We start from the raw sequence: 18,781 nt of genomic DNA, 5'->3' as shown, positions 1-18,781 counted from the left end.
GCTGGCAAGCTAGATTTTTCCACCCTAGAAGTTTGAACTATCATGTTATCATGCATGCATAAGGAAAATGTATAATATATTGAAAAATTGGCTCAGCAACTGCTGATAACTTTTACGTAATGCCCTTTTTAACGAGATATACAAAGATCACCATTATGTAGATTCGGGATAATTTTCAGAAGAAGATAAGAAACAATTGAAGCAACTGAAGCACAGGTATTTCTCAGTACACAAATACTAATTCATGTTTCCGCTGGCGTTTTTTTTTTTTTTTTTTGTGATTCATTTTCAATTGGTGCAACGTTCACTGAGGACATTTCTGTTTTCAGACAGTAGGACGACTGTATAATATAAGGGAAGTTGAAATATATATAACTAAACAAATAAATTCCAAAACTTATTGATTTTTCTTCACTACTAGTTTCCCAATGGATTTTTTGGAGAGTTTTACTATATCACAACTAATTTGTTCCTCCTGCGGGCCTAGCCACTTTTCAAACAAAGCTGCTCGCTACAAACTGGTATTACGTTTTACCGATTGCTGAGCCATGATGTTGGTGGTGCCACCTGCTTTGACGAGAACTACACGGTTGATATTCCATGGCTTAATGAGTTGGCTGTACTCTGTCTCCCCTTTGATCGCCAAATCTGCAAGTATCTTTCCAATGACAGGCACGAACTTCATACCCCATCCGCCTGTGAAAAGGACGATGTGGTTATTGCTGCGTGCTTCTGGTAGAAAATCCAAACCAAAACCGACGCCGTCGTCGTCTTTATCACTGGACTCAGCAGAGCCAGCCAGGCATGTTGAATGCTCTTTGGCTAATAGTTGGGGTATGAGAGAAGGCATTGATTTCTTCACAAAATTAAGCCACTAGTGAAGCTTAGGACGTCTTGATCGAGTGGCCTGTCGCTAATGTCTGGAGGGTCGAACTTGAAGTCAAATCGCTCGCTTGATGTGAATGCTGAACCAACTCTGGCGTAATCTGGCCGCTTCTTTTCGCTAGGAAAACCGTAGTATAGGTTTAGGTCGCTCTCTTTCGGCTGACCAAAGAAGTACCAGATAGGCCATTTCTTCATTGAAGCTGAAGGCGAAGAAGGGATGCTGTTGAAGTATGTGGAGCTCCACAGATAGATGGTGAGGTTGATCTTCTCCTTGAAGGTGGGTGTTAAAGCTGATAATTAACAATTAGACCCGTAGCCTGCAAGGGCTACGGGTCAATAGCCCATGAGGCGAAGCCGAATGGGCTATTGACCCGTGGCCCTTGAGGGCGAAGGGTCTAATTGTTTTAGTATCACCCAACTAGTCGGACAGAAAAGGCAATAATAAAGTTAGCAAATGCAAGTTGAAGACATATTTATTTGGGAATAAAACGAAAGAAAGCGTCACGCTCGATCGCGCCAATTTCGCTACTCGATGACTATTACTAATAGTCCCCTAGTAGCGTAGCCAATCAAAATGCAGGATTTGCATTAGTCCACTAGTTGGGTGATACTAAGACGTCGTTAACATAGCTGCCAGGCGTCAGGATCACTTTCTTAGTTCGGATGCATTGCGGCCGCTGATCGATCCACACTCTCACCTCATCATCCAAACTGTAATCAATGCGTTTGACAGGCGCATTTTCCACTAGATCATCTTTACCTGAACATTTCAACATCTTGTGAAGGCCTTCGATAACGGCAGGTACATTTATGGTGCCCCCATCACCAACAAACAGAGCTTTTGGATTATCGATGTCGTTAACCGTTCATCGCTCTGAATCGCCTCTTTGCCTTCAAGCAAATCGTAGTCTGTTACCACGTAGGGGCCAAACCACCCCCCAAATGTTTCGTCAGTTCTTGGGTATTTCACATTATTTCGCATTACTTAAAAAGGATTGACTCTTTCTACACCAAACTTGGCAGATGAGTAGGAGACCTATTGCCAATTACATTTACCTCAAAAATGTCAGTAAATGTCAAAGTTGTGACGTCACAGTGATGACGTCATGTTTTTGCCACTTTTGAAGTTTTTAATATGCATATTTTTTTACAATGTGTTCGAAAGAGCACAGCAAAGGGAGTTGAAACCTGAAAAAATTTTGTCCATAACACAAAAATTAAATGAAATATGGCATTTTTAAACATGAAAAATAACTCTGCAAAATATGGGGTCCCCCCTTGAGAAAAATCCCCAAATTGGAGCCGTAATTTTGTTCCAGCAAATGCAGCTATGTTGCACATGTGATGTGCCAGATGACTAAAGCAAAAATAAAGAAGAAAATCGGAATAAAAAATTATCCCTCTAGTGTTATTGCGTTAAAATTAGTTCTGTTACGTCATAACCTGTGACGTCACCTGTTTGTCTACTGTTAATACCATCCTAACAAAGCCGAAAATCAAATTTCTAAAACCATACGATTTTTGACAACATCAAGCTTTCTATTTTTCTAGATTATTAGCCTTCCTAGAATAAAACTGAAAAAAATAAACCAGAGAGACTGACTTAAGAAGCACAGTATGGTTAAGCACATTCCGCGGGGGAAAACAAAAAAACATTTAACTTATCATATCTCAAAAAATAATCATCATAGCAAAAAACGGTTTCCGGCATTTTACTCCTTAAGTCAAGGCCTTTTCAATGACATAATCTTTTTATCAGATTTTACAAAAAATTATAGCACGTCTTGGTGACGTCATCAATTATGACGTCATAATCTGACATTTTGTCACAACTTCCAAATTAAACTAAACTGGAGAACAAAGAAAGCTGATCTGCCAAACTTGGTTCAGAAATATATAACGGTATCATTTATATCACAAAGGACGGCTGTGATTGGTGCATTTCGATCCTACTATTGTTCCATTGTTCCGGCCAGTAGCTGTTCCCTCAGTGGTCCGTTGTTGTACCGTTCTCCTGTTGTTGTGTTTCTTGATCGTGGGTATCCATGCTTCAGGAATTTCAATTCCACTATCCCTGTTGATGTTGTTAGGGTGAAGTCTTATGTGAATAGCTTCCTTGACCCTACGCGTGTACCAGTGAGGATCTCGATCAATAAACTTGACCTCATTCCAGATAGGATAGTGGCCGGTCTCGTGGGTGTGTTCAGAAACGGCGGAGGTCTGGGTACGGGCGAGTCCTATATCCCTGTCGTGTTCTTTGATCCTCTCCTGCATAGATCTCCCTGTTTCCCCGATGTAGACTTTGCCGCACTCACAGGGAATCCTGTAGACAACACCATCTTGTTTAGCCGGGTTGACGGTGTCCTTTGGTCGCACTAAGTGTGACCGAAGTGTCGTGTCGGACTTAAAGACGGTGCGAATGCCTTGTTGTTCTAGGCAGCGGCGGAGAGACTCCGAAACTCCTTGGACATAAGGTAAAACGGCGGTGGATTTAAATTCAGCGACAGGCTCTCTTCTTGGGGTTGTTCGTGCCTTTGTGATCTTCTGTACAAAAGAGGAGGGATATCCGTTAGAAACAAGTACAGATGACAGATGTTTCTTCTCTCCAGCGATTACTGATGGTTTGGTGACGAGACGTTTAGCCCGGTCGTACAGACACTTCACAATACCGCGCTTTACTGACTGAGGGTGGTGTGAATCATACGTTAGGTACTGATCAGTATGTGTTGGTTTCCTGTAGACACTGGTGGTAAGGCGGCCACCAGGTTCTCTGTAAACTGACGTGTCGAGAAAGGCGATCTTGTTGTTGTTCTCGATCTCCATGGTGAAACGGATTGATGGTTGTTGACTGTTCAGGTGTTGCAGGAAGACGTCAACTCTATCCCGATCCAGGATGGTGAAAGTATCATCTACGTAGCGTTGCCAGATCTTAGGCTTGTAAGGTGCGGACTCTATTGCTTGTTCTTCAAATATCTCCATGTAGAGATTAGCAATAACCGCGGATACAGGGCTCCCCATGGCTGTGCCGTCTCGTTGTTCGTAAATCGATCCGTTGTACTGGAAGTACGTAGATCTTAATACGAAATTCAAGAGGTCCGCGATTTGAACTGGTGTAAGTGTCGTGCGGTCAGCCAGGCCTGCGTCGTTCTCCATTTTTTGTAGCGCGGCTTGAACGGCGCCCTCGATCGGTACGTTGGTAAACAGTGACTCTACGTCGAAAGACACCATGATCTCGTGGTCCTGGATCTCTTCACTGGCGATGGTGGAGGCGAAGTCAGTTGAGTTCTTCACTGTGAAGTTCGAGTTACCTGCAAGAGGAGATAATACGTTAGCCAAGAAAGCAGACAGGTCGTATGCAAAGGTGTTGACACACGACACAATTGGCCTAAGCGGTGTGTCGGCCTTGTGGATCTTCGGCAAACCATAGATCCTAGGTGGTCATTTGTGTCGGGGTCTGATCTTATTATAAACCGCCTCTGATATGTTTCCACTCCGTTTTAGGGTTAGCAGCTTCTCAGATAGCTTCCGGGTCAAGCGGTCTGTCGGATCTTTGTTGAGCAGCTGGTACGGTCCGGAATCAATTAGCGCTGACATTTTTGCGTGGTATGTGTCAGCGTCCAGGATTACGCTGGCGCGTCCTTTGAGGAGGAGGCTCAGCAGGCTGTCAGGAGGCTCTTAAAAGCTTAAAAGAGGACAACTCCATCATGGTCCTTCCGGCCGACAAAGGACGCGCCAGCGTAATCCTGGACGCTGACGCATACCACGCAAAAATGTCAGCGCTAATTGATTCCGGACCGTACCAGCTGCTCAACAAAGATCCGACAGACCGCTTGACCCGGAAGCTATCTGAGAAGCTGCTAACCCTAAAACGGAGTGGAAACATATCAGAGGCGGTTTATAATAAGATCAGACCCCGACACAAATGACCACCTAGGATCTATGGTTTGCCGAAGATCCACAAGGCCGACACACCGCTTAGGCCAATTGTGTCGTGTGTCAACACCTTTGCATACGACCTGTCTGCTTTCTTGGCTAACGTATTATCTCCTCTTGCAGGTAACTCGAACTTCACAGTGAAGAACTCAACTGACTTCGCCTCCACCATCGCCAGTGAAGAGATCCAGGACCACGAGATCATGGTGTCTTTCGACGTAGAGTCACTGTGTACCAACGTACCGATCGAGGGCGCCGTTCAAGCCGCGCTACAAAAAATGGAGAACGACGCAGGCCTGGCTGACCGCACGACACTTACACCAGTTCAAATCGCGGACCTCTTGAATTTCGTATTAAGATCTACGTACTTCCAGTACAACGGATCGATTTACGAACAACGAGACGGCACAGCCATGGGGAGCCCTGTATCCGCGGTTATTGCTAATCTCTACATGGAGATATTTGAAGAACAAGCAATAGAGTCCGCACCTTACAAGCCTAAGATCTGGCAACGCTACGTAGATGATACTTTCACCATCCTGGATCGGGATAGAGTTGACGTCTTCCTGCAACACCTGAACAGTCAACAACCATCAATCCGTTTCACCATGGAGATCGAGAACAACAACAAGATCGCCTTTCTCGACACGTCAGTTTACAGAGAACCTGATGGCCGCCTTACCACCAGTGTCTACAGGAAACCAACACATACTGATCAGTACCTAACGTATGATTCACACCACCCTCAGTCAGTAAAGCGCGGTATTGTGAAGTGTCTGTACGACCGGGCTAAACGTCTCGTCACCAAACCATCAGTAATCGCTGGAGAGAAGAAACATCTGTCATCTGTACTTGTTTCTAACGGATATCCCTCCTCTTTTGTACAGAAGATCACAAAGGCACGAACAACCCCAAGAAGAGAGCCTGTCGCTGAATTTAAATCCACCGCCGTTTTACCTTATGTCCAAGGAGTTTCGGAGTCTCTCCGCCGCTGCCTAGAACAACAAGGCATTCGCACCGTCTTTAAGTCCGACACGACACTTCGGTCACACTTAGTGCGACCAAAGGACACCGTCAACCCGGCTAAACAAGATGGTGTTGTCTACAGGATTCCCTGTGAGTGCGGCAAAGTCTACATCGGGGAAACAGGGAGATCTATGCAGGAGAGGATCAAAGAACACGACAGGGATATAGGACTCGCCCGTACCCAGACCTCCGCCGTTTCTGAACACACCCACGAGACCGGCCACTATCCTATCTGGAATGAGGTCAAGTTTATTGATCGAGATCCTCACTGGTACACGCGTAGGGTCAAGGAAGCTATTCACATAAGACTTCACCCTAACAACATCAACAGGGATAGTGGAATTGAAATTCCTGAAGCATGGATACCCACGATCAAGAAACACAACAACAGGAGAACGGTACAACAACGGACCACTGAGGGAACAGCTACTGGCCGGAACAATGGAACAATAGTAGGATCGAAATGCACCAATCACAGCCGTCCTTTGTGATATAAATGATACCGTGCAATCAGTCGACCTTATCGCCTGAAGAAGACTAGCAGTAAGCAGTCGAAACGTCGCGATCTACATCTCAAGTGACTACATCGTGAGACAAACGATAATAAACTTTATTATTGCATCTACCACGATGAATAACAACAACCTTTTCCTCGACAAAAACACCCTGTTCAACTCTTGCATGAGCTTGTCCCATTCTTTACTTGACTCGATAGCCAGTTGGCACAGATATCGCTCTGAGTAGCAGATACGAAATTGGCGACTAAACCCAGGACTTGAACCATATGTGTTTCCAAATTTGTACTGCTCAATGATCATTACTTTCTTTCCCTCTTTGACAGCGCACTGGTATGCTGCGCATAATCCCATGGGACCGCCGCCGACCACGATCACGTCGTATAATTTAGGGTCACTCGCAACCATGATCGTTTATTTTGATGCCGTTTCCTTCTAACCTCGTCCACGCGATCTGTTCTCCTAATCAGTCTAAATTACTGATGTGGATGAACTGTAAATGGAATAATGTAAAGACTTATCAGTTATGAGTCAAAGGTGACCTGTCTTAGGGGTGTGGAGACGTTCCATTGCGCATTTATTAGTCTTATTACAGAAGCTGAAAAGTGAACCTTAGAATATAATATGCATGGTAACGCCGCTAAAAAGCCTTTGAAAAGTGCTTCGTTCCTTTTCTTGAACAGATAAAACATTGCCTAAATATCTGGAAGGGGGCATAGTTAGCTAAGATAAGGTTAAGCCTGGGTAAATTTCTGAGTCAGTATGTTCTTAAATTTTAGTTAATCTCAGCTCAGCCTCATCGTTCTTATCAAAAGGTCCTTGTAAAAAATAATACGTGTATAGGTAACTTGTAACCACAGGGGACCCCAGCACTTTATCAGCAATAAAAATAAATGTACTTTTTATTTACCTGTGTTCCTGTGTCTTTTTGAGTCGTTTAGAAGGGATTTGAATGAAGCGAAGGCGGTTTACGTTTCCGAATATTAAGATAGAGAACCACATCAAATCAAATTGGATGCCTCTGGTTCAACAATCTATCGCCCTTGAAAGCTGTACAGAAAGTGTCAAAACACAACTTGCTGACATCAGAATCAATATAAGCCCAAAAATAATTTGTCACGCAATCAGATGGCAGCTTAAAAAAGCTTAAGAATAACTCTGCCATAAACCTCAAAAAAGCGGACAAAGGAACAACAACGGTCATCATGAACAAATCAGACAAAATACAAGAGGCTGAAGTGCAACTCGAGAACAGAGAGCACTATAAACCTCTCGGAGCACCGATGGTGAACACCACACAAACAAAGGTCAACCAGATCATTGACAAACTGCATCGGGGCAAACACATCGATGACATGACAAAAAAATGGCTTTCTCAAACCACCAGCCCGCTTAGAATTCCTGTCTTCTACACGCTTACAAAAATCCACAAACCTATTCTGGTCGGAAGACCGATCATCTCAGGTTGTGACGGCCCAACTGAAAAAATATCCTCTTTTGTGGATACATTGCTACAGCCTATCGCACAAAAACATCAATTTTATAGAAAAAACAAAGATAGGCCAAGACACAATTTTAGTAACAATGGACGTTTCTAGCTTATACACAAATATACCACAAGAGGAGGGAACAGAAATAGTATGCAAAGCATATGAGTCGTTCCACAACTTTGATCTCCCGATCCCCACGCGCTATCTAAGGGAAATGGTTGGTGTAATCCTAACAGAGAACTCATTTGAGTTCAATGGAAAAAATTATCTCCAAACAAATGGTATCGCAATGGGCACAAAGACAGCAGTGTCTTTTACAAATATATTCATGGCGGAGATGAAACAAATTTAATTCAACAAAACAATAGCCCTTTTCACGGTTACCTTTGGCCATTTGCATTACAATAAAATCTAGCATGTAGGTGAGGCAATTTCGGGCTATTTTGCAGTTTTAGCCCGAAATTGCCTCGTATCCACGTTGGATTACATTGTAATGTAAATGAGAAAAATTAAGCGTGAAAAGGGCTATACCAAGCCAAGAAAATGGAAACGTTGCATTGATGACGTTTTCTCCCTTTGGGACTGCAAAAGAAATGAAGTGGATCGTTTCATTGAACAAGCTAACACATTCCACCCAACAATAAAATTCACGGCCGAAATATCAGAGAACGAAATAACTTTTCTTGATACAGTGGTGTACAAAGGAGAGAGATTCACAGAAAAATCCCTCCTGGACATCAAAACACACTACAAGCCGACCGAAACCTTTCGATATACCCATTTTTCCTCGTGCCACCCTCCGGGGGTAAAAAGAGGTTTTATCAGAGGCGAAGCAATAAGACTGCTTAGAACAAACTCTTCTAAAACAACATTTATAGAGTGCCTTGCAAACTTCAAACGACGCCTCGAAGCACGCGGGTATCCGAAGAAATATATAGAAAGGTCCCTGTCAGAGGTCATCTTTGACTCAAGACAATCGGCTCTTAAACCGCAAAAACAAAAAACGGCAGAGAGACTATTACCTTTTGTCACTACATACCACCCTGCAGTAAAGAAACTTAACAAAATCGTGATGGAAAACTGGAGTTTCATAGAAAATCAGCCTCTGCTAAAACCGATTTTTAAAAAGCCTCCGATCATATCAAACAAAAGAGGTAAATCTCTAACTTCATGCTTGTAAGAGCAAAACTATAATTTGAAGGCTTTTCATAATGCGACGCAACCACAAAAACCACATTGGGAGTCCATGCAGGCCTGTCTCTGTTTTTCCTGTCAAATGGGACTTTGCCGATCACCATCTGATTCTTCAAACGTATTGTTGACGTGGTCCCAGTAAGCCTGTCTGATTCTTTTTCGAACTTCTCTTTTCAACAATTTATGGTATTTACTGCCTCTAGAGTTGTGTCCAGGGAGGGGTACTCCCTTATATGGGCTATAAAGGTATGTGCGGCTCCAAATGGTACGGTATGGTAGGGTATCGATTTTGGTCCTAAATAGGGTATGGTTTTAGCATCCTAGTCTTGAATCCTCCGTAGGAAAAAAGATGGCGTCTGGTACATTTACCCATAGTTCTTAGCGCACGAAAACCTAAACAACGTTCATAAAAACGTACAGAAACGTTATAAAATCTTCACACCTAGGGTACTTAATATCCTTTGTACAGAGACAAATATTGCAATTATAAGGCTTTCTTCGTGCCTTTTGGGCTGTGTTAGGTTCGCGAGGCATTGTGGTAAAATGTGCAGCCGCCATCTTTTTTCCTACGGTGGATTGGGTGCGTTTTTTAGAAGAAGCTAGTTTCTGATCATTATCGATAAGACTACCATCAAAAGTCGTTCATAAATTATGTTTAGGGCAACTGTGCCAGCCGAGGGTGTCGAATTTTTGGTCAGGTGATAAATAAGGTAAGGACAATAGCAGATTTTTGTCATAAATAGGGTAAGGGTTTCAGCCGGAAGCGAGCCGTACACCTCCTCCCATTTTTTATGGGAGTACCCCTACCCCGACCCCACTCAAAAAGGCAGAACAACTGATCCCGATAGTCAGAACAACCACGAAGAAACATATTAATTGTTTCCTTTTATTACGTTCTTTCATTATTTTATTTTACCGTATACCTATCTTTAATTTACACTGTCAATTAGTTTTACGTATTTCCGGTATTACGAAAATATGCCACAAAAAGACACGTTCCAATGTAAAATTCTCATTGTACCTGAAGAAGGCTGGCTTGGCCAGCCGAAACATACTACACCTTAAAAAAAATCATCCTAAGTTGTGTCGGTTTCTGCTTTTATATTCTTAATTTTGCAGCATTTGCAACAGATTAGCTTAAATGTTCGAGTGTCGTCTGGGTCAAACACTATTTGTCATCTCGCAAAGTAGAAAGTCTTTAACTTCATTTTGAGATAATTTACGTTGGATTCAAAAGGCAAAACAGTCTATAAATTTGATATTCTTACAAAAAAAGAATTCCTCAAAAGAGATTAACATTAACATTATTGAAATTAACGTTAATAAACCACGGCGCGAACGCCCAGTACCTATTTGTTCTCTCTTTAGGGAATGTAAATCTTTGGTCAGGTCCGGGCAACTCTGAAAATCCTGAAAATATATGTTAAATCACAGAAATATTTGTTTTGCTAAGCACAATTTTCCCTGACTTTCAAAAAAGGAAAACGCTGGACTGACTTCCTTTTCTCTTGCAGACAAATTTTTCTTCCTCCTCAATTTTCGTTCTTTCTTATAACCCAAGTAATGGCCGCTACAACAGGCCAACAAATAAACATTTGTAAATAACTCAATGAAATTAAAAGTTAAAAATTACTTTCCGTTGTTGCGAGACACATTTTCTTAATACCATTCAAGGAAATGGGATCTATCAGCCACCCAACAATAATATTAACAAGTGATCTCGACACTCAAAATGGCAATTGATAAGAAAAAGCTTTTACAGTCAACTAACTCACTTCACTTTTTTCAACGTCTTACCCATCCCCCTTTTTTACGTTTAGCGTCAAATGCGTTAACTGATTTAGGGTCGGTCGGTATGATTTTTAATTATAATGAGCCCCAAACACAAAAATCAAGAGCGGTCTGGAACTAGGAGGCCCGGTAACTCAGCATCGTTGCCGTGGAGCCTGGAAACAATGACGTGGTCACAAAATCAACATGGCTGCAATGCAGGTCCAAAAAAAGACAAGATTGATGTGGTGGTAAAAATCAAACGAAAACATGGCAAAAAGTATTCAGCTGTAAGAAACGCCGTTAATAAATCGTGTTAATTTTTGCAAAATTTTCCTTTTCTTGAAAACATGAAAAGTTGGGTCTGCCGGACGACGCTAAACTGAAGAAGAAAAAGAGGGGTAGCATAACGTGCGTTCAAATTTTATATATTTTTTACGCCAAACGATTAAAATTTTGGTCGTTCTTAGCTATCAGTGCGCCTTATTAAGACCCTACAACAACGAAAAAACACCACTTAGGTTTAACGTCTATAGCCAAGTGTAATCGATTTTGTTTTCTCGCTTACAAACCTTTGAAAAGAAAATCGCCCATTTTTCTTGATTAGTGGAAGCCAGTACCCTAACACTAAAGACTTCAACATTTGTGTTGAACTCAGCAAAAACACATTTTAACTGGAAAAATAGTCAATTTCCACTTAAGTTTAAACTGATTGTCTATTATCAAGACTATTATCAGGTAAAAGTGTTCAGCGAAGTCATTTCACTTTCTTGGGCCATCCACCCTCGTTGCGAATGTAGAACTGAAAAGCTGCTCGTAGACCAGACTCCAAGGCACCCTGAATCCATCCCGAAGCAAACGATAGGCCTTCACCAGCAAAGAAGATGTTAGCCATAGGGTATTCCATGAGGTAGCGGACGTTTTGGTACTGGGTGGGTTTAAGTAGGGCATAGGCTCCTTGGGCGGTTGGTTGGTTGTACCATGCGCAGACGGCTCCCGTTTCAACCTGGTCTTTGATCTCTGGGTGGATTGTGGCTATTTGCTCTACTACCTCGTGTAAAGCAGTAGTAGGATCCAGGGAGCCAAAGAGTAAGGCTTCCGTCTTCCACGTGTAAACCAACAGGATGCCTTTTTCTCCAGGATGCTCTCCAGTGACGTTGCTTGGATAATGGAGCTGGCCGATTGGAAGATTTGTTTTTGAGAATCCTCCTTTAATGCCGTCATTCTCCCAGAATCTGGTCTTAGTCTGTATGAAGAGTTTGGTTGATGGACCGGTGAAGATGTCTTCTATGGCCTTGTGGAAATCCTGTGGGGGCGGTTCGGTGTTTTCAAAGGGTGTGTACTTGATCTGCCTAAGCATGTTGATTGGAGTTGCGACGATAACAGCATCTCCTTCGACCTGGAAAGGTTGCCTGCTGTTGGTGAAGTAGCCTTTAACCACCACGTGATTATTTTCAGTATCATCTTCGTCAAATTTGTAGACAATTTCTTTGACTGTACGGTTGAAGTGAATTCTATCGTGAAGGAAAACTTCAGGATTCCATCCTCCGTTGTTTTTTTCGGTGAAGGCTTCTGGTAACAAAGACATCCCACTTTTGATGCAGTGCATGTCTGATGACCACCACTGTCCCAGTTGATCTCGGAGGTATTGCACAAGGCTTTGATCAAGCTGCTCTGTGTAGGAGAAGACAGAGTAGGCAGTGATGGCAGCATCAGGCCAAGGAAGATACTTCTTGAGCTCTTCAAGGCTTGAGATGCTGTCTTTTTTTTCCAGGCCTTTTTTCACGACTTTTGTCATGACTGCTTCGTAGGTACTTTGTAAGAAGCCATCAAGTGGAAACTGACTCCAGAGATCAATCCACTGTTTCCAGGCATCGCTTGGTTTAACGCTGGGATCCTTGAGCAAATCAAGCAGCGTGTCTGTTACCACTTTAGTGGTGCGATTATAATATTCATCTGCAGTTAGATAAAGATATAGTTACAGTCAAAGATACCATCTAGACAAACTAATTCAAAATGTTTTTAAACTCGCAAAGCTACTTTGAAGATACTTAAGTGGTGCGATTGCAATATTGTAATATTCACCTGCAGTTAGATGAAGATGAAGTTCCAGTTAAAGCTATCATCTAGACAAAGCTGATTCAAAATGATTTTAAACTAACAAAGGCACTTTGAAGTTGTATCGAACAAAAAGGTTAAAGAAAGTCGATCGTGATTTTCAGTCCAGAAGAGAAATTTTGTGTAAAAATTTCCCTGTTCTGAGGACATGAGGTGGTTTTATGCTCTATAACCTAGTCTTTTGTTTTTGAATATATTTTTAGATGCGGCGCATTTTAGGTGGCGAACAAAGGCAATTAAAACTCGTTTTTCAATCATTCATTCGGACGGTTTCTGGGTCTTTTTGCCTTTCCTCGGGCTGTGCAATTTTGCAGGATTCCGTTGTGTGTCAAAAGCAAGGAAGACATGTTTTGGGGATGGTGTGTACAACAGTCGAGGATCTCATAGTGCCTAGGCGTTTTCAGGGGCTAGAAAATTTTCACTTCTCGTGGCTGTAGAATACACTTATGGTGCTGAAGTTTGCAACCACCTTAGACAGCTGCAGCGCTTTAAACTTACCGATACTTGTGACGTCTTTCATTTCATTTTTTATTAAGGTAGCATCCCATCCAGGCCAAAGTTTGTTCATCCAGGTCAAAGGATCTTTATTCCATTCTGTTGAATACATGAATTGGGAATTACCTTTACATAATTTACATTTACATAATTTACCTAAGTTTAGCTGTAAGTAAGCGACGTGTTGTAAGGCCAGGCCACTACACTTCAGTTTATAGCGCCAAATTCTAAAACTCAATTTCACTCTTGAAGAGATAAACTTGCTAAACTACAAGGCTACCCCTGGCCGAGGGAGGGCTACATCTGACTTTGCAGGAAGACGTTTGACATTGGAACATTAACTGGTAGATTTTATTAACTTGTCAGAAAGACACTACTCTCTCGGAGCCTCTCTACACCCAGGTGTGTAAATGGCTACCGGCGAACTTAATGCCGGAGGTAACCCTTCCGATGGACTAGCATCCCATCCAGGGGGGAGTAGAAATACTCTCAGTAGCTTCATGCTACAGAAACCGGGATAAGCTTCGGCCTGATGGGGCCCCCTTGGCTCGTATGCAGACTTTACCTTTCACTATAAAGCTCACCTTCTATACGAACAGCGTTTTCGTTATAAAACTTGAGATAAGCTTTGTCACTGTAGTTGGCAAAATGTGCCAAGGGTAGGTTGAACCGCTCCTCAGAAGCATAAAAATCTGTGAGAAAATGGGTCTTGGTCCTCGCATCAGGGAGACATGGTAGCCTCATGGCACCAGCTGCAAATGAAATTTAAAAAATACAAAAGGATTACGAAACCAATCATTAATGATAGTTTATAGGAAGAATATAACCACGTCTCTCTCAATCGACTTCTATGCTTACCCTCAGCGTGGAGTCCCTTTGCAAAACCATCTTTTTCCCCAAGGGTGTAAACTCTACCTCCTACTCGCGTCTGGCTCTCTAATACTGTCACGTCATGTCCAACTTGTGCCAGCTCAAATGCAGCGACTAGCCCTGCCATTCCGGCTCCAACCACAATCACTTTCTTCGGCTTTTGCGTCTTTGAATGCCGCTCAGGGTCCTCCATCTTCTGGATCCATTTTTGAAAAGCGTAATTTAGGCCCTCTCTGGCGATATCCATCAACAGTGGTTTTAAAAGATCGCTCTGTTGAACAGGTCCTTGCTCTTCTTCAATCTTATGCTTTTCGACTTTTTCAGGTTCTCTGGGGGCTCGAAACATAGCCACTGTAGGGAGTGGGCTTTTGTTTGCATCATTCACATAGTTCCCTAGATCTCCAGTAATCCAGTTTGGTTCGTTCTTTAACAAAACCCTGCCCAATCGCTTGGCGACGTCTCGATCTGTCTTTGTCGTCATCGTGAATTCTCAGCTGTAGATATCAAAGAGATTTTATTAGGATCTCAATAGAGTTAACTGTTAGCCTTAAAACAGGGCAAACATTTAGCTGTGAAGTGCAATAATTGGAAAACTTTAAACGTTAGCCGAAAAAAAAAAATTTAATCGTAAACAAATTTTTGCCAGAAAAGTGAAAATCTCAAGACCTCTTGTCAAGATGTGTTGTGTCTTGTCATGTGTTTCTGTAGTACAGAGAAAAGTCAGGAGACTTAGTAGTGGCAAAATTGTTTACAATTCTTGTTTCAATACCTTCAGTTATTCCATCCTAGAATGGTCCTAAGACCTTCAAATATGTTTTATACTTTGGAGCATCCCGGACCCGCAGAACTGGACTTCGGTTCCGAGGGTTGCCCAGGACGGTATGGTAACAGCTAGAATTGAACCATGCATAATCGTCTGTTTTGAGAGCCCTTCACTTCTCAGCGGTGCGTTTATTTTTGTGACGTCTAGACGAAACAAGTGGTGGTCGAGAAAACCTTCTGCAAGTTTCGGGATCTTTCTGAGGCAATCTGATTTTTTTTTTAGAATAATACTCTTCACTGCAAGAATTCTCTGGATTTGTTTTCCTTTTGTCACGTTTCAAGGGAAGTCGAAAGGGAAAGCGCTGTATCATATCTATATGCAGACATGACGTCTGTGTCTATTTATCCATTCGATACGATATGACAACTTTATTTAAACGAGGTATTTCTATCAGTCTATTTATGATAATCAACTGGCTACTCATCTTCCTGACTACAGTTAAAAAATAACAATCCCCCCAAAAAATAAAACCTGCTTTGCACGGAGGCCGTGTAGAAAAAATCTAATTAAATCTGTGGCGACTTAGTTTAATCTTGAGCTCGGTTAATGAAGTTGCTTGTCTTAGTTCTATAGCTAAGTTGTTCCACAACTGAGATCCACCGTAAGGAAAACTTCTCTTCACTGCGAGGTTGTGGAAGAACTTATTTGTTTTCATTATTCCTTAATAAACGATGAGCACTCGATAAACAAATCTGTATTTACTGAGGTGATTGACCAACAGATAATATCTCGACCGACTGCTTGGACACGACTGCAGTGCGCTTCAAAGCAGATATAGCGAAAGACGTTGGCGTAAGTTCACAGGCATCAGTAGACTTTCTAAAAGTCCTATCCAATAATACTTCCCTGGCCTGTTGGTTTCTCGCGCTCGCGACTTCGTCGCTCGAATATTGCCCTCTCCCTTCCCTCAGGGGGAGATGAATAAGCGAAGGATTAAGCAAAGGTCGACTTGTGGCAAATCTAAGGCATCAGGTGACAACTACTTTGTATCAGAACGCACACGTAACGCTAAATCGATGTGTATAGTTTCTAGGCTAAGCTTTAAGGGAGCTACGTCACCGTTTGAGCATCTTGAAAAGTTAAGCTTAAATTTTTCAAGTTCGTCGTTTTTTTAATCTTCTCTCTTAACCATCCTTGGTCCTGTATGGTTTATTATCTTGTTATGTGGCTGGAAGATAAACCAAATCCTGTGCTTTGATTGGCTATACGAGCGGGCAAGATAGCGCTATCTTGTCCACTAGGAATTACACGCTGTGTTCCGCAACAAAAACTTCCCCGAAGCCGAAGCAGATGCCATGTAGTAAATCCTTTATTGACCAAGTTTGTTTGGTCAAGAGGGCTGAATATTGTACCTCGACTCCGTCTCGGTCCATAAACACTCAAAAAAAGAGTTTGGCCAATATCCAGCGATATTGACCTAGTGCCGTGACTGGGCTCCTTTAAGAACGTATAAACTGATGGACTTTTCTCAGAATCTCTAAAATAACCTGAAATTGCTTCGCTTGCTTTGAAGGTTTCTCAAATCGTAAAATAAATGAAATAATAAATAAATTACAACATTTGGAGAGGAAGCCAATTCCGCCCAAGCTGCTTTTCATGTTGGTCTTATACCCAGGTCGAATTGGAATTTCGAGTGTTGGTTTTTGTGGGGGTTTAAAACCGCAGAGCACGGAGAAAAACCCTTGGAGCAAGGCGAGAGCCGACAACAAACTCAAGCCACATATGGCACCGGGCGGAATCGAACAAGTACCACATTGGTGGGAGGCGAGCGCTCCGCAATACTGCGCCATCCCTGCTCCCGTGTACAGTCGTGTACATTCGTACCTCTTTGTGCGACCATCTCTCATTAAGCGACCACCATCTCAAAATCAAAGTCTCCTGTGAAACCAGCTAATGGATAGGGATAAGCTTAGAGAAGGTAGTTGAACAAAAAACAGAAGAAGTATTGGTGGATTTGGAGTGTTAGAAGATATTTGGAACGTTGAGAAATATCAAAAAAAGAAGATAAAAGGCGAGCCACTGACTTGTAAAATAAAAAGCCTGTAAACAATGGTTGGAGCGCAAAGCTGCACATCATTCTTCGTTCACTGAATGACAACCCGGCCTTAGCTGAATACGCCCCATTCAAAATATCAAATAATTACCATTGTTGGAGGCCGAAATTCGCTTAAACATAGTCTGCTAACGATGCAAAAGCACTTCCGCCATATAGTGACTGAATTCAATCAACAAGGATGTCGCTGATGATCAAGCTTGCCTTCAAACACGAATGTGTTGTTTGTGACTTTCAGCTCGTCTTGTCTAGAAACTAACTTCTTTCTTAGAATAAGACGGAGTGTCTTTAAAAGTTTCTACCTGTCCACCGAATCCTTGCGCTCAAAATAATATACCTCTAAATTTTTAATCTTTGCTGTAGTTGATGCCGACATTGAAAAACAGTCTGTTTGAAAACAATCTGTTATGGTCTTGGCTTCGGACCCGCAGACAAGTCGATAGTAGAGCTTCAGGGTTAAAGACACTAAATGGTACTTTTCTATGCAAGCGTTAATGACCCCTCCCCGACTGCATCAGTTGTAACATGCCTGGCCTTTTGATGCCAAGAACAGTTATTTGACTGCCAAAAGAAACACGACTTCTACTTGTATGTCCTTACCGGTTGTAACTTCCGTCAGGCAGCAAGGTAGCAAACAGCTTGTGCTTGAATGTCGAAATCCAAACTGCTGCAACGAAAGCAGGATGCTTTAATGTGAAAGTCAAAAAGCCATGAATACTTTGGTTTGATTTTGACGGATCGATGAGTGTGTAGCCGCCAATCAAATGTGTCCCAATAAGCTTTCAGAGCTAAATTTGTTATGACACAGTGAATTATCATTGTGTTAGATGAAACCGCAAAGGAAACAAACAACTTAACATTGACTCGATTAATCACGAAACTTTACCTCGATAACTTTTCCGTCCTAAATAAGGCTGTAATCCTGTAGTTTTTTCATTACTTATTTAACCTGTATTTTTTGTGCGAGCAAGCTGGAAATTCTAGCGACTATAAACAAGGTGAGGCTCAAAGCTGCATGGGCGGACTTGACGCTTAGGCTTCAAAACCAGACAGCTCTTGACATAATATTCAAATTCTGTTCTGTAAAGAACTTCTGCTTGAATGACGAAGATAACTGTTACAAAGAAACAGGATGCTTATTGTGCTTGGTGCGGTGTCTGTTTTAATTTTAATCAGACAGTTTACATGATACAAAGCGTGATTGGTAAATTGCGTCATAGGTGCCATGCCCTTTCGCTTTAGGAACCGTTCAAGTGCGCTTCTATCACGAACGCTCAGGAATAAAGCTTAGAAAGTGCGTCATACAACTGCACTACAAAGTCTTTGAAAATTGCTTCATTTCTCAGAAACATTTACTCCAGAAAATGATTCAGATGGAATAGCAGAGGGAATAAGAGCTCAATTAATCAAACGCGTCACAATGTAAATGAAATAGAGTGAATTAGACTGGCACTCCCCTAATTACAAAATGCAGTCTATATTAAGAACGTTAAACTAAACGGGCGGAATATCATTTTGTACAGCAGTGTTACTGTCAGAAAAGGGTCCACTGAGACGCTGACCATAGGCAATGGTCAAAGGGAAGCGAGAGGGGGATCCGAAAGAGGAA

At 42.2% G+C, this 18,781-nt stretch overlaps 1 protein-coding gene and 1 pseudogene across 1 annotated transcript; both read right to left on the bottom strand.

Annotated features, from left to right (window-relative positions):
* Positions 1-397: 397 nt before the first annotated feature.
* LOC145470422 (putative bifunctional amine oxidase DDB_G0291301) lies at positions 398-6,767 on the bottom strand (annotated as a pseudogene).
* Positions 6,768-9,920: 3,153 nt separating this feature from the next.
* On the bottom strand, positions 9,921-18,395 carry LOC145469479 (putative L-amino-acid oxidase YobN). The gene is made up of 5 exons (XM_081453213.1): positions 17,773-18,395; positions 14,285-14,790; positions 14,011-14,178; positions 13,430-13,525; positions 9,921-12,769 (listed from the first exon to the last, which is right to left on the bottom strand). The coding sequence occupies exons 2-5, from the start codon at positions 14,775-14,777 to the stop codon at positions 11,571-11,573; spliced, it is 1,956 nt and encodes a 651-aa protein (XP_081309339.1). The 5' UTR covers positions 14,778-14,790; positions 17,773-18,395; the 3' UTR covers positions 9,921-11,570.
* Positions 18,396-18,781: the final 386 nt, after the last annotated feature.

Source organism: Orbicella franksi, chromosome 15, assembly GCF_964199315.1.
Source record: "Orbicella franksi chromosome 15, jaOrbFran1.1, whole genome shotgun sequence".
Lineage (NCBI taxonomy): Eukaryota > Metazoa > Cnidaria > Anthozoa > Scleractinia > Merulinidae > Orbicella > Orbicella franksi.
The sequence above is the reverse complement of the archived record's forward strand: the minus strand, read 5'-3'. Positions and strand labels throughout refer to the sequence as shown.